The following is a 26,225-nucleotide window of genomic DNA, read 5'->3' as shown; positions in this document are numbered from 1 at the left end:
TAAACCGCCGGCGTCCCTCTAGTGCCTTGTGAACGCTTAAAAGATCAGTGGAAAAGGATGAGTGCTTCTGGAACTTAAGAGGTCCCTCTTGTCCTTTGAGACAAAAGATCAAATCAAATAGTGCTGTATGTATACAGTATGGTATATATTACCATCAATGAAAAGACCCTCATGATATTGTAGCAAAAATGAAAAAATTCCACACACTTCATCCGGGTGCTCACTCTTCTTTATTACTTTTTCTTTACAACATGCCTCATGAATGTACAATTGAATTCAGAGTTAGGCCTGTCGACACTAAAACAATGAAGCAAATCCTGCACTTGAGCAATAAAATGGTAAATGTGGTATACCTGGAAAGCAAAAACCAAAAGCAAAATGCTGCCATTTTAATTGGCACAGAAAATTAAACTGCATACTTCAGCACAAGGCTTCCACCAGGTTTTTCTATGAGGAAAAACCTAATGATATGAAACTTAATTAACTTTCTATGCTAATGTAACAGCTTCCAGACATTGTGTTTCCTGACAGAGCTGCAGCTGTTTCATTTTTCGTCTGAAATGCAACTTTTGCAAGCTGTGCGCTGCAGTGAATCTCCTGTGAATTATCCCCGCTGTGTTGTTACAGATGTAATCTTCTTTAACCATTAATTGGGCACTAATATTTCACAATGCATTTCGTTTTGGAGGTTTACAGTGTATTTATCAATATTATAAAAATACAAATGACACATATTTGTCTTGTTTATCTGCAAGAGCCTTTTAACATGCCAGACCTTTGGATATGGGACCTGCTGTAGTAGCTAAAAAATAATGGAGACAGAGCAGAACAAATCTGTACCACCCAATAGGTACCTCAGTCTATTAAGAAATGAAAAGAGATGCTTTGATATAACTGATTTTCTAATGTGAAAGACATATTCTAATGATATAGTGATGGTTGGCTCTTTATGTAAAAGACAAACACTGTTTGCTTCCATCTGTATAGAACCAGTAATCTTGGCATACACATGCACGATGTGTAAAGTTCTGACTTAATCATGAAGCTTTCAACGCCCTTTCACTCTTGAGGAGATTAGTTACTGTATGTTTTAAAATGTAAAAGGTACAGCCTTATAACATTGCCTGAGATGTGGTATGATCAAGCTAGGCACAACCTGGGGAGAAAACAAAATTCTTACAAAGAAGATCATGACAAGCCCAGAGTGGTATCACAAACATTCACACAGGTACGGTACTCTTCCTTCTCTGGCTACACTGTCAGTGCTCTTATGTTATATCTGATCAAAATTAAGAATAAAACTGTCCCACCTCACTTTGAGGAAAAGAAGAAACTGACTGCCTTCAGGTTAAATGAGGATGAATTGATGCAACAGACAACAATAATTTCAGGCACTTAAAATTAGCAATGGCTCTATTTTGTGCTTCTCAGTTTCCCCAGGTCACGTCCTTCATTTTGCCTTTTGCTTCACTATCTAGTTGTTTCAGGAGACCATGTAGTTTACCCTATCAGTTAGATAAATCTTCTACAGTAAATTCAAAATTGGTCATTTTATAGATGTTTTTTTATTTCCATCATGTCACACAATAGGAAAATACTACTTATTAATTAATTCCAAAGTTTAGTAATTTACTTTGCTATTAACTGATCAATTTCATTAAAATAGTATAGTGTAGTGCAATAACCATCACATATTGGATAGTTATTTGATTTCTTAGAGACACCTATTTAGGAATAAAATATTAACTTAAATATACTGTATTTTACTGACTTTAAATCTATCAAACCTAATTGCTATATAATGCCTTGAGTTGTCTTGTGTTCGATAAATTTCCCATTTATTAATATTTAATCATTACTATCGCATTGTTCAAAACATGCTATGGTATCTTCAATGGCTTTAAAATGACAAAACAAATAGCTTTATAATATAAATACTGTAGCTATTAGGGCTGTATCACTAAAAACAGTAGAGGTAATGTGAAATTAAAGGGTAAAAAATTTAAAAAACTATAAGAAATAATATTAGTTTATATCTTTTTTTTTTCAAATCAAGACATTTATAGCAACAAAGCAGAGTAACAAAGATGTTTCCAGTGACTGTTCACCATGGAAACTGGAAACAAAACAAGAGAAGAACAAGAGACTATCACAGGAAAAGACGCTGAAGAACAATTTTCTTTTTCTCACAAAATTCCTCCAACAGGAATCAAGTGATTACTCACATTTATAACGCACTGCATAGGAAGATCTTCTTTATTTTACCGAGTCAGGTCTGAAACATTCCAACAGTGACATTGAGAAAAATCTTTTCTTTTTTAATTAAACACAAACATCATGACTTGATCTTCTATTTGAAAAATATTTGTTTTACTACTAAATGTGTTTTCTAGACGTGCACCATACTGTATTTTTACAGGTCTACATCTTGGAGATCATACTCTTCTCAGGGTATTTAACCTGTTCTAGGGAATGCCAATTTTATGCGCTTTAAGATTCAATCTGTCAGGTCTATTTCACAGCTGGGAGAGCAAATTAGCTGCAAAAACATCACATTTACTTTTTTTTAAACAGAGTGTCAGATTTAACATTGGGACTATAACATAACAACAGCTGATATTTGCTTTTTTAATGTATTCGGGCATTCAGTAACATTCAGAAAAGATCACTGAGCTGCTACCTTAAAAGCCAGACAAGTGCAGGACAAATATGACACAATGTTTTGATGCTCTAAAGACATGTTTAGGAAAGACTAATAGTTTCATAGCACTTCCCCCTCTGAAGTCCAAAGCACTCCAAAATGAGACATGATGCCAGTTACTATAGAATTACAGGTTTCTAAAGGAGAATTAATTTTGATTCAGTTTCATAAGACATCAGCCGACTCTCATCTGCATTTAACTTTCAACACTAAGTGCCTAAGTGGATGCGTACAGATTTGCTTAGAAAAACACCTAGTCATATTCATAGCTGCGTAAATTCTGCTTATATAAATAAATGTATTTCTTTACTACTTATTTCTTATTATTTATTTCTAATTTGGAGTGATATAAGATTTCAGATACTCTAGTAAAAATACAAATGATTGAAAAGGTTTAAAAAAACGTAATCTTTTCTTGCTCTCTTTACCCTTCATCTCTTTTAGTTGAAGCGTTTCAAAATATGATGTTTCTCTGGTACCCCTTATTCTTATACCCCTTATAAACATTCAGAGAGTCTACTTTGGCATAAGAATATCTAGAAGAGTTTTTAATGTGTTCAATTTCTAGCATAAAACAAGCATTGTTGAGTAATACTGGAAGTAAAGATGATTACATGGCTAGTTTTTTTTAATTATATTTTTTTCTGGTTAATAGCTATTTGAATCACTGAATCAGCAAATATGCAATTTCATAAGGTAAAATTATGTGAGACCTTCAACGAATATATTTGAATTTTTGAAATGCATTTCAAATCTGTGCAGCAAACCTAACCTGTGAGCGACTTTCTGCTTGTCTATTCCCCCCAAATAAAATTCACAACAGTCTTAAGCCAAAGGTTCTTCATACAAAATAACACGAGAAAAAACAGTGATCTGTTTTCTAACAGTTAAACACCAGTGAAAGCAAGACTGCTACTACCATTTAAAAACAGGTCACTGTAAGGGATCTTAACCTGAGTTTCATTTTTCCCAAATTCTTCACAATTCATTCACTATTGCCCGATTGGTTTCACATTTGTCAAAGCACCAGTCTTTGAATCTCCATTCAAGTTATACATACGTAAAATGCATTTACTTTATTTTCCTTCTATTCCTTTCTTATTTTAATCTTATCAATAGCATTAATTTCTAACATAACCAACTGAGATTAGGCCCAATAATTCATTATCACCTCAAAAGCTTTAGAGCAAACCATTGCAACACAAAGGTCACTGTGTGAGATCACAAAAATGTCAGATCAATTCAAAACTCAGCTTTTTTCCCCATCAACCTTCAGTTGTTGGACAGATATTTGCAGAATCGGCAGCATGTAAACATTTCTGCTTAGCAAATACAGAAATGGGTATTATGGATTTTATCATTCAATTTTCATTTAACATCTTCTTATTAAAACATTCACATTTCATATTGGTTAAAATGTCTAATTGCCCAAATCATAAAAGTTTTGCTATTCTGACCTGCTACACTAAGTTGCATTTTTATACAGCATAGTTAGCCACATCAGTCAGGATCAGGACAATCTTTAAAGTCAGCATTTTGAGCTTTGTTTTCCAATGACAGATTTTACCATTACCTGCATTTCTTGATAACTATGAACTTTCACACACTGTACTTCCAGCCCTAATGCCTTGTTTGTTTGTCATGTCATACAACGGTGCTAATGTCATCAGTTTCATCGGGCTTCTTCTGCTTGCTCGGAAGGGACTTTAAATATTCAAGATGCCTCCTTGCATCCTCCTGGTTTTGGCGCACGTAATACACCACATAAGAGATCACCATAGTGAACCAGCCAAACATGGTGACCAGCATGGCGTAGTCAGTAGTCCTTTTGGTGAGATTACACAGGTCAGCATCGGCCTTGAGGAACGGTCTCCCTGCGTGATCGTGCAGCTCAGAGGTCTTACATATGACTCTGCTGGCAGATTCGTGATTGTACACCATGTTTTTCAAAACCTGCTGTAGGGTGCAGTCGCAATGCCAGGGGTTGTTCCCAATATGGGCCTTGGCCTTCAGGCTAGCAAAAGCATTCTTGTGCACTGTCGTTATCTTATTATACGAGAGATCGAGTGCTTGCAAGGTTTCCTCCAGCCCTTTAAACGCGTGTTCGCCCACGGACTCAATGATATTTTTGGAAAGGTTGAGCTCTCTGAGCTGGTGCAGATCCTTGAAGATTCCATCGGGAATGGACGTGATCCGATTGGAGTCTAGGCTGAGAAGAGTGGTGTCAGGCGGGAGATCCTTGGGAATCTCCTTGAGGTTGGCGTTGCTGCAGCTGACATTTAATCCACCAGAGTGTGAGCACGTGCAGCCCTTGGGACACATACTGGCTGAATGAAAGCACAGTATCATGAGGACAAAGCTTTGTAACAGCAGACACATGGAGAGGGAACGAGTTAACCACAGGCCCGCCAGATTCATACTGGGCTATTGGCAGTATCATCCCACCTCCTCCTCTGGATGACCCTGCAGCAGAGTTCAATCATACCACATTCTACAGCCAGAGCTTTTCACAGTCTTCTTACCAAGTCAGTAGCAATGATGCCGGACTGAATTAATTTCATTGCTGGTATTCATTGGTCCAGGCTGAAAAACAAAATTATTGGTTTTTAATGCATGTTCATGTTTATTACGGACAAGTCATTCCTGCTGTGCGAATGCTTAACAACTGTGATGTTTGTGTGATGTGCTTTTCTGATTTGACATGCTGTCTTGTTAGAAGCGCTTGATTGTAATTTGCTATACTCATGTGTTCCATACTAAATAAACTCATGTTATAATTCTCATGTATACAGACACACATACATACAGTACAAAATACGAAAACTTAATATAGCTGAAATAACATAACATTGTATGCATACCACTGTTTGAATGTCATGTTTTTCTGAGAGATACTACACACGTTTCTGTCATTTAGAATTGCCAGTTGGGTTTATACCAGCTTCTCAATTTGTAAATGCCAGTTTTCTTAAATCAGTATGGATCACAATTCATTTCATTATAGCAGCAACAGCGGGATGACGAGATTGCTACTGCACAGAATGCCTTACAGAATAGTTAGCAATGACTGGAGGAGTCATGCGTCTCACTAATCAATGCCACAAGCCTACTATGCACTTAGGCAGTCAGAGGATCAGCAGCTGTGCAGTAAGTCATGTTATCCAGGAGTTATCCAGGTACCCCATTCATGGTGTATCTTTAATGAAGGCTCATTAGTATGGAACAAAATGATATCACCAGAAAGAAAAACTGACAATCAAGCAAAACAGTTACTGTATAACCAGTGCTGGGGAAAAGTACAGTCATGGAAGAGGTGTTAGTAGGGCCAGCAGGGAGCGCTCACCCTGTGGACCACGTGGGTCCTAATGCCCCAGTATAGTGATGGGGACACTATACTGTAAACAGATGCCGTCCTTCGGATGAGACGTAAAACCGAGGTCCTGACTCTCTGTGGTCATTAAAAATCCCAGGGCGTTTCTCAAAAAGAGTAGGGGTGTAACCGCGGCGTCCTGGCCAAATTTCCCATTGGCCCTTACCAATCATGGCCTCCTAATAGTCCCCATCTATGAATTGGCTTCATTACTCTCTGCTCTGCTCCCCACTAATAGCTGATGTGTGGTGAGTGTTCTGGCGCACTATGGCTGCCGTCTTATCATCCAGGTGGATGCTGCACATTGGTGGTGGTGGAGGGGAGACCCCATTACCTGGAAAGCGGTTTGAGTGAAGTGTCCAGAAAAGCACTATATAAGTTTAAGCAATTATTATTATTATTATTATTATTATTATTATTATTATTATTATTATTATTATTATTATTATTATTATTATTATAACCAGTGCTGGTGAGAGGTACTTTTAAAACTACAGTTTTATCCATTACAATTGCAAATTTTTTTTAGGTTTACAGTTACTTTTAAAAGTTAATGCATTATTTTACACAGTAACTGTACTCACCATATTGGTTTAACGTAATTGATGACATTTAAAAAGTATTTTTCTCATGTTCATTTTCAAAAGTAGTTCCACACATTGGACACACTAAGAATTTCACACACTGGACATACTTGGACAGTATTTTCCTAATGTATTACTTTTTAAAAGCATCTTTCTCTAGCAGCCTATAAAGAAAAGGCAATGAATACACTGGCAGGGAAAAAAATGCAAAAGATAGAAAAAGCTACAACAAAAATGGAAGAACACTAGAACTGTAAACCTTGTCCTTTGTGTTATTATTAATTTCAGAATTAATTCAATAAATAATTAAGCTTAAAGCAACAATAAATACTCCATACTTACAAAGTGTCTGTTACTCAAATTGTAAACCAGAAAAAGTGTAAAATACTTCCGTTCCAAAATCATTTAATTCTATTATTTTCCAAATAAGAATTTCTAATAAATGATGCATGCAGCAATTCAAAAGATAAAATCCCTCTTTATATGATTCTAATACTGCTCACAAAGAAAGAATGTTTTACATACTAATTCAGTCAGTCACAAAGAATGTCTCCAATATCTGTGACTTTTTAAAATTATTGCCTCACATCATCAGCTTGAAAATTAAACTGTACATTATTCTCCAATACAGTGTACATTTCTGTAAACTGAAATATTCTTACCATTAATGCATGATATTGCATCAAGTAGCAGCAAGCATAAAGGCATATACAGTATATACCCATCTACTATATATATACCCATCTGATGATGTGAAAAGTTGAGAAGAACTTTTTTAAACTGTTAGAACCTGACGTTATTTTTTGTCTCAACAAATTCACAAAACAAAGCGAAAGTCTAATTCGAACACATCCAAATCACTGCACTTTATTTAAACAAAAGCTAAAAAGGGAAACAATATAAATATAAGTCTGTTAAAGGATTCCAAAAGTAGATGGCACTTGGAAAACTGTCTTTTCAAAATTTATAATTAATAATACAGCGGCTAATAGCTGATGTGTCAACAGAATATTTTTTTAATCATTAACTACTTCAGCTTTGGTGAAGAAGAAAAAAGCCTGGAAGTAATATATAATCGTTGTGACCAGAGGCTATTCACTATGTTGTGAATCTTTATTTTGGACAAATCTGTCAATATTTCTCCACTTTGACTATTTGCTTCACAGAGAAAAGCAGAGGCTGTGGCCCAGAGTGAATTATATTAAATTTGCATTGTTTATAATTGTCTTATTTGTATATAATTTGACGTAACAGTTTGCTTCAGTGACAAGTCTCAAGAGGTTTCAGAAAGTGCTTCCTTAGCTCTAGACACAGTGTGTAGGTAGAAACTCAGGATGACAAAGTACTTCACAGCAGTGATACAGGATAACCTAACAAGACTTCTGCTCCTGACAAGGGCTGGGTGTCAGAATTTCCCTCACTGGAGATAGTGTCTATACAGTATTTCTACCGGTGCCTGGTTGTGAGGGTGGTGTGCTGGGTCACGACAGTCCAGTGTGTAAATGTGACACTCGTCATGGACTTTGAAGCTGTTGACCATCTCCTGTATGCTGGGATGGGAATACTGCGGTCTGGGAATGCAGGGCCTTGGTAAGGAAATCCAAGGCCATGATCCATGCATTAATTTCTAATCTGCTTCCAGGGAAAAGGTGTACTGGAAGAACTCTTTCCGGACCCTATGCGCACGACACAATCAGGAGTTGAGGGAGAATACACAAGGGAAAAAAGGCATGCGGGAGTCGGGAATGAAAACAGGTGGTGTGTCTGTGGTGCGCTGGTGTTCAGGGAAGGTGTGGCCGAGGCAAACAATCCTGAAGAAAGGCCAAGGGGGAATCCAAATGGAGGCGAAAGTCCAAAGCCGGGCGGTCCATCCTAGACAGACGATTAAAAACGGGAACCGGGTCGGAACCGGCACGGGAACGGGAACTAAAACCTTAACAGGACCAGGTACTTTCGGGTCCCGGACTCGCCTGGTACGGAAAACAGAGCAGGGCCTGGAATAGAGTGAGCGCATGGATTTTAAGGAGAAATTAAAAGGGGGCTGGAACAGGGAGCAGGTACGGGAGATGAATGGAAAACAAGAAAGAGCTGGAGCGTCCTTAAGAGGAGGGGTTTACGAATGTGACAAAAGGTCAACGGACATCAATTTCTATTTAGTCCATGCACCTGCTACTGCAGTAGTGGGGGGGCTGTGATGGCTGTGAGTGGTCACCACTATGGCTGTTCTCCTGGGTACACTTTCAGGTCCCGCTTGGCCCTTAGTGACGTCCCCAACAGCCAAGTCCTTGGAACTACACTCGTTCTGCCTGGACATAGGGAATGGATTCCACTTCAGCAGGACCTATGAAACAGCATCTTGTGTTCAAGTCTTTCATTCCAGCCTTGTGCTCAGTAGTGAAACTCTTGTACTGTAAATCCACTAGACCATCTGCCCCTCTGGGTCTTTGAAGCCGACCAGGCAACCGAGAGATGCCCTGAACCTGTATTATCGCATTTGATTACACCTCTGACAAGTTACACATTTCTCTTGGTTTGCTGAGTGTCTGAATGTAGTAAGCAATCACCTGCTTGCCCTTTGGGCCTGCATGAGAGTGCACTGATACAACCATTGATGTCCATTATTAAAGTCAAACCTGGTTTTCAGAAGGACAAGATGAGGTACCTGATGACTGCCTTTAGCTCTTCAAAGGTCCCTTTGCCCGTGAATTTCCACAGCACAGTAACTATCTTAGAGAAATCCTTTACCATGTATAGTAAGAAGCCAACTTCAAGTCTCTTCATGGGCGCTGGCCAAGACACCATCAATTTAGTCTTTTCATGATCAATACCCACTCCGCTTGGGTCCACAATCCTGTTTCAGCCCTGTGGTCCTGATGCAGTTAAATACTTCTCACCTTTCAGAAAGTGACTGCATGCAAAAACAGATAACTGAAATATATCACATGGGCTTTCAGTGGCACAGAATGTAGCGCTCTCTCCTTCAAGTGTTCAAATGTTGCAGAGGTATTACCTAACCCAAACGACAACTGTGACTTCTACAGTCTAACAAAAAAGTCTTTGGTCTTTTTTTAGGGAAGGAGCAGCAAAATAAATGGAATTAGTGAGAGCCAGCAATGTAGCCCAATCCTGTTTGGCAAGTATACTGTATAAGCCTTTCTGAATCATCCCAAATCCATATAATCCATGCAGAACCAACTGTAATTGTGTCATATTTCTTTCTCATAAGCACTGGTTGTGCTGTAACTTAGCAGTCCCAGGTGTTAATCAATAATGAGACAAGCAAATAACAGTACAACTGACAAAAACGTCACATACAAAAGATAATTTAAATATATTTGGGGTATCTGTCTCAGCAATGACAAGTGCTGACCACTGAAACCACAGACATAATGAGCACATACAGGAAGATCTATACATGGCTGAACCGCACTGCTGAGTTCCAATCAGGGCAAAACTGGTTGTTTTATTTGTTCATTCTGTGTGTTATATTCAGGTTTTAAGAATACTAATGCATAATACCAATTTATGGTAAGAACAGCTGTGTCTTTAAGGAATTACTTTGTGCACCTTTGACTAACATTTATGTATCCTGTATTTATTTTTGATCAATGCTATTGTAGCGCTATTGGGGCGCTGTACCCATGCGCACGGAAGGCAGGCTGGGAACGGCGGCTGAGGGGCAGGAATACCTGCCCGTATATAGTGGGACAAGGGCTGGAGACGCCCCCTTCCCTCTTGTGTCTGTGTAGGTGGGGTGAAGTGCTATATCTCCCCTGTCCCTGTGTGTTTAGCCCCCCTCGGCCCCTTTAATAAATGTCCTGCCAACCTGTGCCAGAGCCCCCGGCCTGTTTCCTTCTGTCGGCGAACCCCGGGAGCGTTACGATATGAAATGGCATAACAAATGGATTATCAAAACAGAAAAGTTCTAAATTTTCCTGCTCCAGACTGTGTTTTAAATTGTTTTAAAACAGAGTCTGTTTTAAAAAGACCCCAGATGTGCAATCCAGAGGTCCTTAAATGTTTAAAGAGATAGAATCACATACAGTACATACATTCCCATACTTTGCAGTGTTTTGGAAAGGGTTGGCAATAACCTATGGTTTTGGGCATTTAAATTGTTATAGAATCTATCCATTTTCTAACTGCTTTAACCAGGGTCACAGGTGAGCCCGAGTCTATCCTGGCAAGCAACGAGCGCAAGGCATCATACATCCTGGATGGGATGTCAGTCCATCACAGGTCACATACAAATGCAAGCCCGTGCACACTCACGCCAGGGGTAATCTTCCCAGAAGCCAATTAATCTACCAGCCTGTCTTTGGACTGTGAGAGGAAACCAGAGCACCTGGAGGAAACCCTCACAAACACACAGAGAGGATACAAACTGCACACAGATACTGTAGCAAGCCAGGTCTGGAATTGAACCCAAGGCATCAATGCTATCCAGTATGCTCCCACTATTACATATATCAGCTGTGGAGTATCATAAAGTATTCAAAAAAAACGTATACTGAGCACAGCTGTGGAGTGAAGTGATGTTTTTTTTTCGTAGAAGGATTGTGAAACTCCTGGGGCTGTGTTCATAAGAAGGAGAGCAGGAAAAAACATTTAATCCTGATTGGATTGTCCCAGATGTCAAATCTTTTAGCACAGGGGTCTGGGGCTATTCAATATCAGCATGTTATCACAAGCTGTTCTTCTTGAGGTTCAAATGAGCTCTGGAACCTCCACAGACATTTTGGGAAAGGTTTTGAATCCCATCACTAATTATTTTATTACTTGTTCCATTGTTGAGAATGTCTTTGTATTCCAGCAAGATAATGTTCCATGTCTTACAGCAAATACATGCGAGGGAAGTAACTAAGCTGGTTTTATCATTTGGTCTTCCAAAACTCTTAAAGGAAATCCATTTGGATATCTAATGGAAATTTTAAGTGAAAATGAAATATAAGTGTTTGTGAGAAGCAAAATTACATAAAAGTATTGATAGAGAAATGAAACAAGATTTAAAGTGCCACCATCAAACACGTTTGTCAGTACAGTATTAAGCTTGGAAAGTCATAAAAAAAACACCTTTATGTAACATATCAAAATGATTATACAGAAACTAAAATGTCAGGCTATGGTCTAATAATTTAGTCATATGGACCTAAGCTGACAGGGGCTAGAGTCTTAAGCTTCAGCACAGACTCTCTTTTCCACAAACGATTAGGAAGGCTGACATCCTTTAAATATAAAGATTCCCTTGCTTTTATAATGTACCTCTGTGCAGCTGATTGTCACTGTTATGATCTTTTTCCTTTTTGATATGCATTTACTCATTTAATATTGCAAAGCATTCTGGTATAAAGGGCACTATATAAAGTACATTTACAGTGTAAAATTAGATGTGCACATGTGTGTTTGCCTTGGTGTATTTAGTGTGTCTATGTTCTATATCCCTTTAAAATAAGTGGCCTACATTCCAGGCTGACATTCAGATAGGAGCAACAAAAAAAATAAGCTACTGTGGGCAGTATTTATGTATTTATTTGAAAGAAAAAAAATCAAGTTAGTTTATTTTAAGCATTCTTCCTAACCATTTAATGATGTGTGAAATGGAAACTTCTAACTAGCAGAAATATATATCTGGTTTTCACACATCTGAAGAAGGCTCCACAGCCAAAACGTTGTGTTTTCTTTCTTCTCTTTTCAGCACAGAATAAACCTATTACTTGAAATATATATATACTCTTGCACAATAGTCTTGGTAGCCATTGAAGCTATTGTCACTTAACTACAGAGCTACACTACTAAGGTATGAAATGAAATATGTATGTTCCGGAATATTCTATATCAGCAATAGGAGTAATACATACATGCTCTATCTCTGTCTATATCCAACCATCTTTTAACCACTTCATTGAAACCAGGGTTTGAGGGGGAGCCGGAGCCTATCCCAGCAAGCAAGAGGTGCAAGGCAGGATACACCCTGGACAGGATGGCAGTCTGTCACAGGGCAGACACGGCACGCACACACACTCAAACCAGGACCAGGTTTCCCAATGCCAATTAACCTGCCAGCGTGTTTTTGCACTGTGGGAGGTAACTGGAGCGTCCAGAGTAAACCCACGCAAACATGAGGTGAATATACAAACCCCATACATATAGCATCCCAGGAATTGAGTCCAGGGCCCCAGAGCTGCAAGGCTATAATGCTAATCACAATGTCACTGTGCCATCTCTCTCTGTATATAATTTTATATTTCTATTTTATATTTATACTCCTGTACTTCAGTATCCTGAAAAGTTCACTCTTAACCCATTCTATCACTGTACTATTTTTTGTACACTTAGATATACCGTAGATCACACAAGGGAAATACACTTTTAAAAGAATGTGTGGTTATTGAAAAGAAACAGACTTACTCTGTGATAAGAAGAAGAGTTTGGCTATCCATTAAGCATTAATTAAATCTTGTTGAATTAATATTTGCTGTGTAAAAAAAAAGGTCATGGTGGAGAATGAAGTTCATCAGCTTTGTTGATATTGTGCTGTTATAGCTCAGCACTGATCAAGAGGTGATGTGAATCATAAGATGGTGCACTTAGTCACGTCTGGCTGGGGTCATGGATTTGACTTTGTAGTATTAGCACGGTCCATCCTGGGTTCTGTTTGAATATTGCTTTTTAATGTACACGTTAGCCTGTTTATATTCTTTTTACAGTGTTTTTAAAAGCACATGAATTGATTCCACATCTTTCACAAACCTGAAAACTCCAGCTTATTCACAATAAAACCAACTTCGCTGAGCTAAAACCCTTTCTCTCTTGACTACAAAACCTCTATTCTTGAAAGAGACAGGCAATCATTCACCTAGTCTTCCTCCCCGATCTGTTTTAGCATGTAATCTCGGGCAGCTTTAAAGCAAAGATAGGAACATCTGTGTTGTTTCAACCTCCAATCCCCCTGGAGAGTTTAACACAGACAAGGAATCCTGTGTTGTGCTGTTTACCCTCCTGGCTCAGGTGCAGAAGGCATCGCCTTTGCTGAGCAGCCAGGCTGAAAGAATGAGTCATTGTGTCTGAGAACCTGAAAGGTCAACTCAGAAGCTGCCACCTATTCTGAGCCAATAAAAGCATCTAAATGGATGAGAAATCCATAGACTAGTACTTGTGCCTCAGGAAGGCATATTCGGTTATGTCAATCTAAGAGCAAATATACGCTGCAGGAGTGCCTAGTCTAGCTAGTTATCTGTTAGTTATTAACCTCTGGAAGATCTTGTTTTCCAAATGGAAGACAAAGGGACGATCCCTTAAAAATGGCTTGGAGGAATAAGAGAAAATCCTGGTGTTATATCCTTTTCGAATCCTACAATGACCAGGACTTTACTCTAAAGACTTCAGATTAGATGCTGAGCACAGAACGGTTCATAAACTTTTCCATATTTAAATCATTGTCCTGAAATTTAAAGAGACTTAACTAACAATTTCAGATCAAGGTACTGTATTTACCACAGGGTTTTAGGAGAAGAGCAAAAGAGTGCAGTCAAAATGAAGATGTCCCCCTATATGTCATAACCATTTTGTCTTATTATAGGTACTATTAATTTTGACAAACTGTTACATAAAAGTAACTCTAACGTTATCTTTAAGCTGTATAGGCCTGGATCCAATAAGGACTTCGACAGCATATTGTCAATTGTGCAAGTGCCAGGCAGAGCAATGTTACGTTCTGCTCCTTGCCTATATTTTGGTGCTGTTCTCATGCTTTTCTTTATAGATCCTTCGGACTGAGTAACGAGCACTGACAGTAACTGGAGCAGACTGCATGAGGGTCCTGTGTTCGCTGTACAATAGTGAGAGATCATTAGCATCAAATGATCAGATCAATTACAAATTGACTTCGGGACCTTTATCCCAGAAAATGATCTTGCTTAATGCTTGTGACCAACAAGAGTGGGATTAAAATATTGTTTCAGCAAGTCTGATTCCCAGTTTTTTTCCCTCTTAATATTAACCTGGCACTTTTGGTATCGGTGGAACATGTTGCGTGTCTGCAGTGCCAGTGAGCTGTCAATTTGATTAATTGTCTCCGGAGTATGATTTTGGGTAATCTGAAGTCTTCTAACGGCATTTAAAATGAGACCCATTCTACAAATCCTTTATGCAAAGTGCTCCATCAAGAGAAGCTTAAGACTCTGGATGTTGCTTTCTTCATTATCTAAAAACAATAGCTTGACCATGAATCATAACAGGAAAGCAACTAGGTGAGTGGACTGAGGAAAACTACAGCCAAAAAAGTAGCTTAAATGGAGGCGATGTCTCATTAGGCACGATGCATCCAAAACACTCTGTACTGCAACCATCTTCGAGTTTTTGTAAAAAGGTATTTTACTGAGGATGCAAATGAAACAACAGTTAAGAAATTTCAAGGTTGCTTTGGACTTATTAGATTATGCTGACATATAACAAACTGTATATTCAGGAAACATTTCTAATTTTAAGCTGTGACCGAGCAGAACAATGACTTTGAAAATGTTATTGATTGAGCTACTTAAAATCATTATACTGTACATAAAATTAGTCCTGTATGCTGTCTTTTAATTTTGTTAAAATGTAAATTAAAATTAATACAATTGTAACTCAAACTACTACATACTGTAGTACTGTACTGTAAAGAAAAAATCTTCCAAAAAAATGTGTAACTAAAACATTAATTATCACCACCAAGTGCTAAGACAAAAGCTTGTGAATGTCTCTATTCTCATATATTTAAAACTTAAAATGTAATTTAATCATCATGGAAGTCTTAATAAAACATTAAGGTAACCAGAATAAAAATTTAGCACAAAGACATAAAAGATAAATTTGGATAATTTAATTAACAAAATGATACAACAGTAAATATCTTTTTGTTTGAATAAATTTGCGAGCACTCAGATTTAACATCCAGTAGTACTGTACTGTATCTCCTTGAGCAGTAATGACTTCAACTGCGGTATTTTTCTTCAGTTTCACATTGGCTTTTAGGGATTTTGGCCCATTCTTCCACATTTCCTTTGATCATGTTTATACTGTACCACACAAAACATTTATCATTGTGGCAAAACAGTTCACATTTGTACTCATATGTCCAGGGAACACTTTCCCAGTAATCTTGTAGATTGTCTACCCACCACTTTATTGCGCTTCAACACATTTAAGTCATTAATTTTGTTTTTGAAGACACTGAAAATATCTGCTGCAGTAGTTCTGTCATGCAGTTACACACAAGATATGTAGGCTCTAAATGGACTACAATATTTCTGTTTCTAACACAAATAAATATTAAAATATGAATGTGTCCATGACATTCATTCTTTCATTAAGGGCAGCAGAGAAATATCTGAAGTTTTTAGCTGTGCTTTTTAAATATCTACAATGCATCGCTGCATGTTAATTCTTAAGACTCTGATGGTTTTTAAAAATATATTTGGTATCTGTCACTGCCCTTGTGCAGGAAAAAACGGGGAAGCCAAAAGCACTCAATATCCAAAACACGAGCAAAAGGTCAGAAGAGGGCAGTAGAACCGAGACAACAAATCCAAATCTGAAAAGCAAGGGTATAAAACACGAAACAAGCAAAAGTCAGTAAACTAGAGTGAGCGAGGAAGGGGCAAAAGAGAGGAACTAAAATAGGGTTGGCAGAGAAAAGGGATAGGAGAATAACTTACGGCCTGAGCGTTTGTAAAAGCTGATCCACGTGGGAATGTGAGAGTGTGTGGAATGCGCGCATGTGGAAATATGACGCCCCAGTGGATGGATCAGGATGGGTGTGAAGAAAATCCTCGACCCAATTTTTTGATCCAGGATATCAGCCTCTGGAACCTAGAAGCGCTCCTCAGGACCGTACCCCTCCCCTCAGGAATTGCCGGGAGTCTCTGTGCCATCAAAGACCCAAAATCTTGTTCACAGTGTAGGTCAGAGAGCCATCAATGAGACGGGGAGGAGGTGGGCATGGTTGTGGGGGACCTATGGTAAGGCTTTAGGATGGAAACATGTAAGGTGGGATGAATTCTGAGAGGGGGAGCAAGGGTGAGATGGTAGAAGACAGGTATGATCTGGGAAAGTATTCTGAAAGGTCCAATGAAGTGAGGGCCTAGTTTACAGGAGGGTTGTCGGAGAGAAATGTTCTTGGTGGAAAGCCAGACATATTGACCTCGTCTTAAACTGGGGAATGGTTTACGAAGTCTGTCAGCAGAGATCTTCTGTTTAAGTGAGGATTTTAGAAGAGTGCTCCTAGCAGCCTTCCAGAGTCCTTGGGGAAGGGAAAAATAGTTCTGGACTGAGGGAACATCGGTGTCCAGGATGGTGTCAGGAAAAAGTGAGGGTTGGTATCCGAGTGAGCACAGGAAAGGAGACATACCAGTGGAAGAGGAGTAGAGAGAGTTGTGGGCTTACTCAGCCCAAGGAAGGAGGGACACCCAGTTGTTTAGGAAGGCAGAGACATAGGTTCTGAGGTCAGTAAGAAGGTCTTGATTAATCCTCTCTGCCTGGCCGTTAGCTTCCAGATGGTATCCAGAGGTGAGTAAGGCAGAAGCACCCAAGGCTCTACAGAAAGCCTTCCAGAACCTTGATATGAATTGAGGGTCCTCAGAAATGATATCCTTCGGGATGCCATGGAGTTGGAAAATATGGCGGACAAAAAGATCAGCCATTTCCCAGGCCGAAGGAAGAGGGATAAAATGTGCAGATTTAGAGAACCGGTCAATAACGACCATGATAGTGGTCTTGCCCTGGCATTTGGGGAAATCCATAAGAAAATCCACTGAGAGGTGGGACCATGGGCGTGTGGGAACTGGGAGGGGTTACAAGAGGCCAGCCTTCTTCTGACGGGGGTTTCTTGCACAGGTGGAGCATGCCCGTACAAAGTCTGCTACATCGGTCTTCAGAGAAGGCCACCAGAAGTCCCTGGAGATGAATTCAATGGATCTTCTAGTGTCCAGGAGGCCAGTGAAGTGGGAATCATGACCCCAGTGGAATGACAAAGTTGGGTACAAAATCTGTCAGGGGGGTATTGGAGGGGTACAGAGTGGCCTTGAAAGGCACGTCTAACCTGATCTGCAATGTCCCAATGTACAGCTGTGAGAAACTTGCAGGAGGTATAATGGGTTAGGGGGTGTGGGGATCTCAGTCATAGAGGAATTGTGAAGGCGAGAGAGGGCATCGGCTTTGATGTTCCTGGAGTCTGGGTATAGCGGAATCTGGAGAAGAATAAAGCCCATCTTGCCTGGCGGGGGTTGAGATGTTTAGCCAACTGTAAGTAAGCCAGTTTTTTGTGGTCAGTGAGGATAGTGAAAGGATGTTGGGCACCCTCCAGCCAATGCCTCCACTCCTGCAGGGCGAGCTTGATAGCCAGAAGTTCTCTGTTCCTGACGTTGTAGTTAGCTTCAGCCGGGAAAAGTTTACTTGAAAATAAGGCACATGGAAGGAGGACACTCTTTTCTCCATGGCATTGTGACAATATGGCTCCAACTCCATGGGCTGAGACGTCAACCTCAAGTAGAAAGGGACATTTAGGGTCTGGCTGACAGAGCGCTGGTGCTGTGGAAAAGTGTTGTTTGAGACAGTTAAAGGTCTTGTCCACTTTGGGGGTCTATTTGCCCTGTCTGGGGCCTCTACAGTTTAGAGCAGTGATGGGTGCCACAATAAAGTTTAAATTCCTAATAAAGCGATGTTAGACATTTGCTAAACCCAGGACTTGTTTCAAGTCCTTGGGAGTAGGGCAGTTCTGGATGGCTGAAACCTTTGTTGGGTCCATCTCAAACCCGAGGGGTGAACCTATATATCCCAAAAAGTGGACCTTAGAAGTGTGACAAATAGGTTGGAGAGGACTTCACAAACATGGAAAATGTGTTGGTCTATGTTGAACTAAGGGCAGAGCGGTGGTTCTGTGGCTAAGGATCTGCACCTGTGGCTGGAAGTTTGACATGTTCAAATCCTGTGGCTTGCAGAGGAATTCTACTCCGTTGGGCCCCTGAGCAATTTATGTGACACACCTGAAGAAGGCTCCACAGCTGAAATGTTGTGTTTTCTTTCTTCTTTTTTTCAGTATGGAAAAAATCTATTACTTGTTCCTTTGCAGCCTACGCATGCGGACGCATCTACCCACCTGAACTAGTATTACTTAAATGTTCTGCAGCAATTTTCCTGCAGGATTCAAGATTTTTTAATTCAGTAATGACCTCCTACTTGCAATTCTATTATGCAGACCAGTTTCATAGAGTTACTGCTGACGTTTTCTTTCATCTAAAGAAGCCTGAGGCTCTTTCAAAGTCACTGTTAGTCCCACAGTGGCATCCCTCACCTTGCCCTGCTCCTGGCTAATTTGGAGGGACAATCTGACGTACTGTAGGAAGTGGTAGAATTCTCTTTCCACTATTAATTGGAATTTCCCATTCAGGGATATTCAGTATCTTTGAATATTTTTCTGCCCTTCTCTGTCTTTCCATACCTTTATCACAGAGTGGTTTGAGAAGCTCCTTGGTCTTTATGGTTGAATCTTTGTTTGAAATTCTGTCCCTGACAGAGGAACCCTACAGAGACAGTTTTATTTGTTTTTGAAATCATGTGAACCACCACAATCCATATCTTTGAGTTTTTTTTTTCAGTTTTTGGAAAAGCAAACATGAAAGCATCCATTTTTTAGCATTCAAGGTTTGATTTAATACAGTATATTCACTTTTAAAATGTGCGGTATATACATCCTTTATTTTAATGTAATTTAATAAATATGGACCTCCGTGGCACAGGGTGAACACCTTTTCAAGGCAGATATAAAAACTAAATGCAATATACACATTTAGATCAGGTATATACTGTATTTTTCTGACCCAAGATTGGGCTTTTGTATCTTCTATCATTTATATCTACACCCATAGTTTTTTTAAACTCAGCAAAGAACTAACAGGAACAAAATAACTTATATAAACAGTACTCCTTTTTCAACAAACTCTGACCCCAGAGATCTGAAAACTTATGTAGTACAATTAAGACAAACTTTGTTCTATGCCATGCAGTGACTCACAATAGTAATTGATTGCATTTATGTAGAGCTTTTCATCAAAGGATCCCAGAGTGCTTTACATATAGCGTGAGTTTTCAACCACTGAAGTGAAACCCCACGTGCAGATCAGTTGTACATGTAAGAAATTTCCAATTGTTTCACCAGCTGAATTCAGGAATAAATCGATGTGGTATTCAAGCCCACTGTCAAATTTAGCCAGGACTTCAGGGCCTATAGTCCTACAGCACTGAGTCCTTTGGAGCACAGTTGAGCATTGTTGTTTTTTTTCCAGAAATTCTAGTCCAGAGGCATACAGTAAGTGCCACCTACTGGTCCAGGATAATACTGTGTTTCCTTTGTAACAAATCTAAACAACTAACATATGAACAGTTATCTCCTATATTCCGTATACCCTCTCCATGCCACAGTCCTGTTGTGCTAAATATGGAAACCCCAAGAAGACTGTATTTTTCAACAATGTGACTACATTGTCATGGTCACTTTCCTGTGGCAAACCCTTTGCGAATGTTGTTATGATGGGAACGGTCCTCCAGCTCTGTATTCTTCCTAACTATCCACCATTATCCAGAAGTTTCCATAAGGCTTGATTTTGCCAACTCTTTGCTCTGTGGGCCCCCTCTCTTCTCTTTTCTCTGAGAACTGAAGAACATGAAAACTTCTCAGAGAACTAAGAACTCTCTTCTCAACAAGTTGCAATATGTTCAAAACTGTGCAGTTAGACTACTTACTTACCAGTTGGTTGCATATAAAGTCACATATTATACACATATGCGATCTTGCTACTAAATTTCAAGGCTCTAAATAATCTGGCTCCATTATACATCTCTGACCTCCTCCATGTTTACACTCCCTTCAATAGACTCCAGTCAGTTGAGGCTACACCTCTGCTCACTGTACCCAGGACTAAATCACGTGCATTTTTTTGTGACCGTGTCTTTTCTGTCGCTGCTCCATTGTTATGGAATGACCTTCCTCAGACTCTACAAGAGCCAGCTTCTTTGACTCTCTTCAAAACCAGACTCAGAGCTTACCTTTTTACCAAGGTCTACGTCTGATTGACCTACATCTGTAAAAACCTGTATGCTTGGTTTTTTTTTTTTATTCTTTATATTTTATTGTACTTATTTTTTCTTTTTTTGTATTCACAATGTGCAGCATCCTTGGGTTTGGAAAAGTACAATATTAAAAGATGTTGTTGGTGTTATTATTAAGTTTCCAGTACTTAAGTCTAGTCTCTAAATCCAGTTGCAGGTCTTGCTGATAATTAAAAGTTTAACTCCACACCTTTTACAGCATTATAAGCTGTGCCTGCCGTTTCATTGACTGTTCCAACAGAGCAGCCATTTTACCTACTACAGGAGAATCCAATTCCTTCAGTTGCTTCTTAACTGAGCAAAAAGCAGGTTAAGAATCGGCTTTGTTTTTTCCTTTTCCCAGCCATCTGAAATGGATAACCAGCATGATTATAATAAAAAAAGAGAAGAGGGCTAACAAACACAAATGAAAAGGAGAGAGGAAGTAGCAGAAGCTCTAATTACGAGGTACCGTTTAAGCATAGCAGTCATGTGATGTCTGGACTACTTTTTTCTCAATTTCCAATTGACAATTTTCTCGCCACTGCCGACTTCAAAGCAAAGCATTCTTTGCAAAAAACACACAGCTGGAAGAAGGCAGCCTAATGGACAATTAGACCACAATTAGACTCCAATTATAATTATCGTCTGTCCATCCACGCATTATCAGAAAGCTGATTATCTTGTGAGAACTGCAACAACACAGAATATATCCCAAATAGAAGATGAGACTGATGGGGCCATGGAAAAAAGGCCTAATTTGAACTTATGCTGCATGTTTTTTGTAGGAGGTAGAAAATTGTACAATCCTGTGAGAACCCATATGAATACAGGTAAACCATACTGTACAAACCCAGACCGATATCCGAGTCTGGAATCAAACCCAATGACATCTAGTGTTCTGGCATTAGAAATCATAGAATCCTTTTCCCCCAACTTGTTTAGTGGATTTGTTTAGAAATTTAGTTCTGATGCATGCTGAACCTATAAATTGAGCTTCTGCTTTTGCATTTCCTTCAAAAAGAGGGCGATACAGATTAGAAAGCCTCAATAACATATCCATAGCATTTTATAGTCACACATGCTCTGGCAATATGATTGAAATTAATTCAAAGCTATATAAATGTGTTATACAACTGAGAACTTCTTAATTTTCCATTTCTTTGATCTCCCTGAGCATATGAAAAAAACATAGTGTTGGAAGTTTTAATCAATTCGTATCTGACAGCAAGAAAATAAGATCAAACTACATGACTACTAAATAAGAGTTCCCCTTGAAATATCGTTTGACAACTATTTAAGTTACACCACCAGCAAAAGCAAAGTAACCATATAACTGAATAAAGATACAGAAAAATTAAAATGGCAAGCAGATACAGAACTAAATTAATATGAACATAGATATTGACAGGCATATTGACATGTCATTAATTAAAAAAAAAAACATATAAAACCTGTATGATGTCAGGCCTGGTCATGAAGTTGAAGTTAAAAAGTGTTTAATATAAAAATATGTTTAAATTGAAAGTTGGTGAAAAACATTTTTTTTATTATAAAAGACAGAAAGTGGTAAAGTATTGTTGTTGTTGTTGTTGTTGTTTTACTAATTGAATCAAATGAGGATTAACAGTACCAGGCAGATACTGAACTTTTTTACTAGGGGAGCTCTTCCTGTTGGTCAGCTGGAGCTTATGAATAAGCTACAAGCTTATTCATACCCTTGATACAATGTAACTGAAGGCTGATTTTTTCAAAGCAAAAAAATGTGAGTGTACATTCACTATCTGTTGCATCACCAAATGAAAACTGGCTATCGTACAACTATATCTATCCTACAAAATTATACGTTTTTCCAACTATAATATGATGTTCAAAATTATTCAACAAATTAATTTTTATTGATCCCACTGTGTTTATTGATAACACAGAGACAGGATTTTTGAAAATTCCTCATGCAGAATGTCAGTAGCTGCTTCTAGTTATGAAGTTTGTGCTTGTATACAAATTTCTTCAGTCCAAACCAAAACGTTTCTATCGGATTTGTTTCTATTGGATTGGGGTTGGGGGATTGTGCTGGCCAATCAGGAATGGCCAATTGGCAGTAGATTTGCTACTTTAGGCCATTATCCTCCTAGAGGATCTGTCAATACCAAGCGTGGGTTTACTACCAGTGGAACCAGGTTTATGTGTAGAATCTCTCCTGATACACGTTGGAATCCATTCATGCCTCAGTTTTAAGAAGGGCATCAGGATCAAATAATGCAAACTACCGTAACCCTAAAACAGATTCTTCACAGATGGGATGACATTCTTTTCACCATGGCCTTAACCTTTCTATGTTAATCATGCCCCTTGTGAAAGTGTCCAAAAATTCCAATTGTATGAGTTCCACTTAACTCAGAAGTCAATTAGTTGTTACTTGACAAATTCACCACTTTAGACCTGAACATCTTGAACATGATGGGCAGCACAATTGAAACTGGGACGTTGGACTGTATGTACGTTTGCATATCCATCTCCAGAGTTGTTGAGGTTCATAATCTCTTAGATCCACAGATAATTCTGTCGTTCTTCATTAAGGATTTAGTACTATGTTTTTTACACAGCAGAGTCTCACAGCTCACAGTGTCGCTCAAAGTGACTTTATAGGATACTTCTGAGGTTTTGTATTGCACCTCAATAACTAAACTAATTGCAGGATGTAATTTACAGTATTTTTCCAAATATTTACTTTATATGAACACATTTGACCATCGTTTATTTAGAAATCTGTGTAATTATCTTTTAAAGTTATGCTCTTTCTAGGTTTGGAACTTCTTGTGACACATTTTTAGCACACTGTAATTCAAAATGTTACTGTATGTGCTAAATCAACTTTTTCCTATAGTTAAACAAGAGTATGAGTAATTTGGAGGCTACCGTATCTCTGTGCTCAGGGAATGCAAGACAATTCACTCCCAAGCTGCCTGGTACTTTATCTCTGTTGAATTATCTCACTCCCAAAGCTGTTGCTATTTAATTTGTATGAATCAAATGGAAAGTCCTGGTGTTACCCGCAGCTTAAAAGCTGTTTACGACATTTGGAGGGTGACAAAACTTCCTTTCAGGGCTTCAACACTCTAACTTCCAACCACAGCCTTTTGCTTCACATTAAATAAGTTCAATCACAATCAGTACAAAGCCGAAATCCTCAAAAGTCCTAAGCCTTTCTTACAACTGCCCTGTGTTCTGTGCTGAATGGAATGGCGCTGTACTGAAACTGGTAATGCAGCACTTTAGATGAAGGATTTCTCACAGGAGACAGAAATAGTAACTTCAGTTTTCTTTGGTTAGTTTTGTTTTTTGGCATGCATTGCATCTGATATTTTCCCAATTAAGTGCAATCGGTAATTCATGCAGACTAGTGCATGCAAAAAAAACAACAACACAATGTGGGTTTTGAATATTCTAATTACTGCCAGAGAAATATAGTGTCATTCATGGGACACTCCCTGTGAGAAAAGAACTGTTCTTAATTAACACATGTGCGCCTTCCCCGGGGAATCACTATGTACAAGACCTTGAAATACATAAACATAAGTGTTTAAACAGCTTATCCCTTCCATTTTTTGTCGTCATGTTGTTTTACCGTGGGTAATGTACAACACAGCAACTTGAAATTTATTTTTATGAATCCATGCAAACTGGTAATGGCGAAAGCAGTTCTTACAATTTATGAATAAACGCAGATTTAATCATTCACTTGTGGTTTTCTACCCAGATATTGTGTTTTTAAAGATCAATTACGATGCAGTACAACAAAATCTTTTTATGCGGATATTCCATTCAGACAGAAAATGATCTGTCGTCACTTAATGCTTAGCACCAAGTTGAACTCCCCTTGGTAATAGTTGCTTTCCCTGTGTTAATGAAGGCACCGGGTTTCCTATGCCGCCCCAAGCAGCTGTTGTTATTCTTATGTAAACACCTTGCCATCACCACACAACTCCATAGCACCTGTTTGAATTAATTATTTCACATATATTTGTTTACACTAGGACGGCAACCACCTTTCTGTTTAAATCCTAAAATACCAGTACCACAAAATGCATTAAACAATGTAAGAACAGAAAATACAAATATACATACAGCACTGTATTGGAGGTCTAACAGCACGCAGTCTGTTAGAGGTTTTACTTTTAAACAACTCCTGAAACATCGACAAAATTAATTGATCAACTGAAACAAAGAGAAGTAAACAGCACAGGCAGTATTCAAAAGCATGCTTTTGTATCTGTATACAATACTGAGCAACAGGCGTCATATGATTGCTTACCTGCAACCGAAACGACATCCTGAGACACACATACCAACGCTGTTATCCTAAGACGCTAAGCCATGCGCTGTAGGGTACTATTGTTGCAAACAGAGATTTTAGATTAGGTTGGCTGCATCCTGAGGCGATTGATAACTGCATTCTCTTAAACCCAAGAAGAGAAAGTAAAAAAAAAAAGGAGGAGTCCTGGAGAAGAGCAGTCTGTGTTTTTCGGGAGTGCTGCCTGAAATACTGAAATGAATGAACGCTCAGTACTGGGAGGTCTGTTGCCTGATAGGAGTTTCATCGAATTTAATGGTCTTGTCACAACTGCACACCCTTCCCTTTCTCCTGCCTTTGCAGGCAGTACTCTTCCCAGCGCACAATTATCAGCTTGCCACGGTCATTGTCTTGAGAATTCAGAAATCCCGTCGCATTCTGTTAAGTATTCAGACAAATCATCTTTACTGAAACGAGCTCCCGGTGAGCATCACAAGTACCGCCGATTAATGCACACCATGGACGCTCCTTTATGCTTATCCACAATGTAAAACACTTCGCATCTGTGATTTGTGTGTCTTAAAGGAAACCACAGAATAATGCATCTGTTCTTTCAGCTGCATCCTTTTTTTAAGCCACAAAATAGTGATTCGCTTATCCATATGATGCCCACGGTCTTGGACTCGATCACAAAATAAACCTGAAGTGTTCCCTTATATACAGTTTTGCTACAGGAACCACGAAAGCATAGAGTAAATAAGTTCTTAAACACCAGATTTTCATCCGATTTTCAAACGCTGCATGTGACGAAGTAGTTTGCAAAGCCCAAAACATGATCATTAGATTAAAACGAAACAGACGAGACGTATACACATACGTTTCAAAAACACAGCATCGAAAATATCTGGAAGATTCTTTAGACAAAATGAAAGAAGTGTGGGCATGGCAGTGGGTCAGTCATTTCAAGTTTTGCTGGAACATGGAAAACTGAATGTGCTGAGCGCTCCCCTACACGGATTTAAGGAACCAAACACATGGAGAAAGTGAATATTTTTTACTGGTTTGAGAAAACGGTATTTCGACAGTGACTAGCTCTGCGTTGCTTCTGTGTTTTTGTTCTTAGTCAACATAAGACAGTTTCTCGTTACCGCAGAT

At 38.9% G+C, this 26,225-nt stretch overlaps 1 protein-coding gene across 1 annotated transcript; it reads right to left on the bottom strand.

Moving 5' to 3' along the window:
- Nucleotides 1-211: 211 nt before the first annotated feature.
- On the bottom strand, nt 212-25,802 carry lrrc3b (leucine rich repeat containing 3B). Its single transcript, XM_015357370.2, has 2 exons — nt 25,092-25,802; nt 212-5,284 (listed from the first exon to the last, which is right to left on the bottom strand). The coding sequence occupies exon 2, from the start codon at nt 5,117-5,119 to the stop codon at nt 4,346-4,348; it is 774 nt and encodes a 257-aa protein (XP_015212856.1). The 5' UTR covers nt 5,120-5,284; nt 25,092-25,802; the 3' UTR covers nt 212-4,345.
- Nucleotides 25,803-26,225: the final 423 nt, after the last annotated feature.

The sequence above is a fragment of the Lepisosteus oculatus genome, chromosome 10 (assembly GCF_040954835.1).
Source record: "Lepisosteus oculatus isolate fLepOcu1 chromosome 10, fLepOcu1.hap2, whole genome shotgun sequence".
In the NCBI taxonomy this organism is placed as follows: Eukaryota; Metazoa; Chordata; class Actinopteri; order Semionotiformes; family Lepisosteidae; genus Lepisosteus; species Lepisosteus oculatus.
Note: the sequence above shows the minus strand (reverse complement) of the source record. Positions and strands in the feature narration are given on the sequence as shown.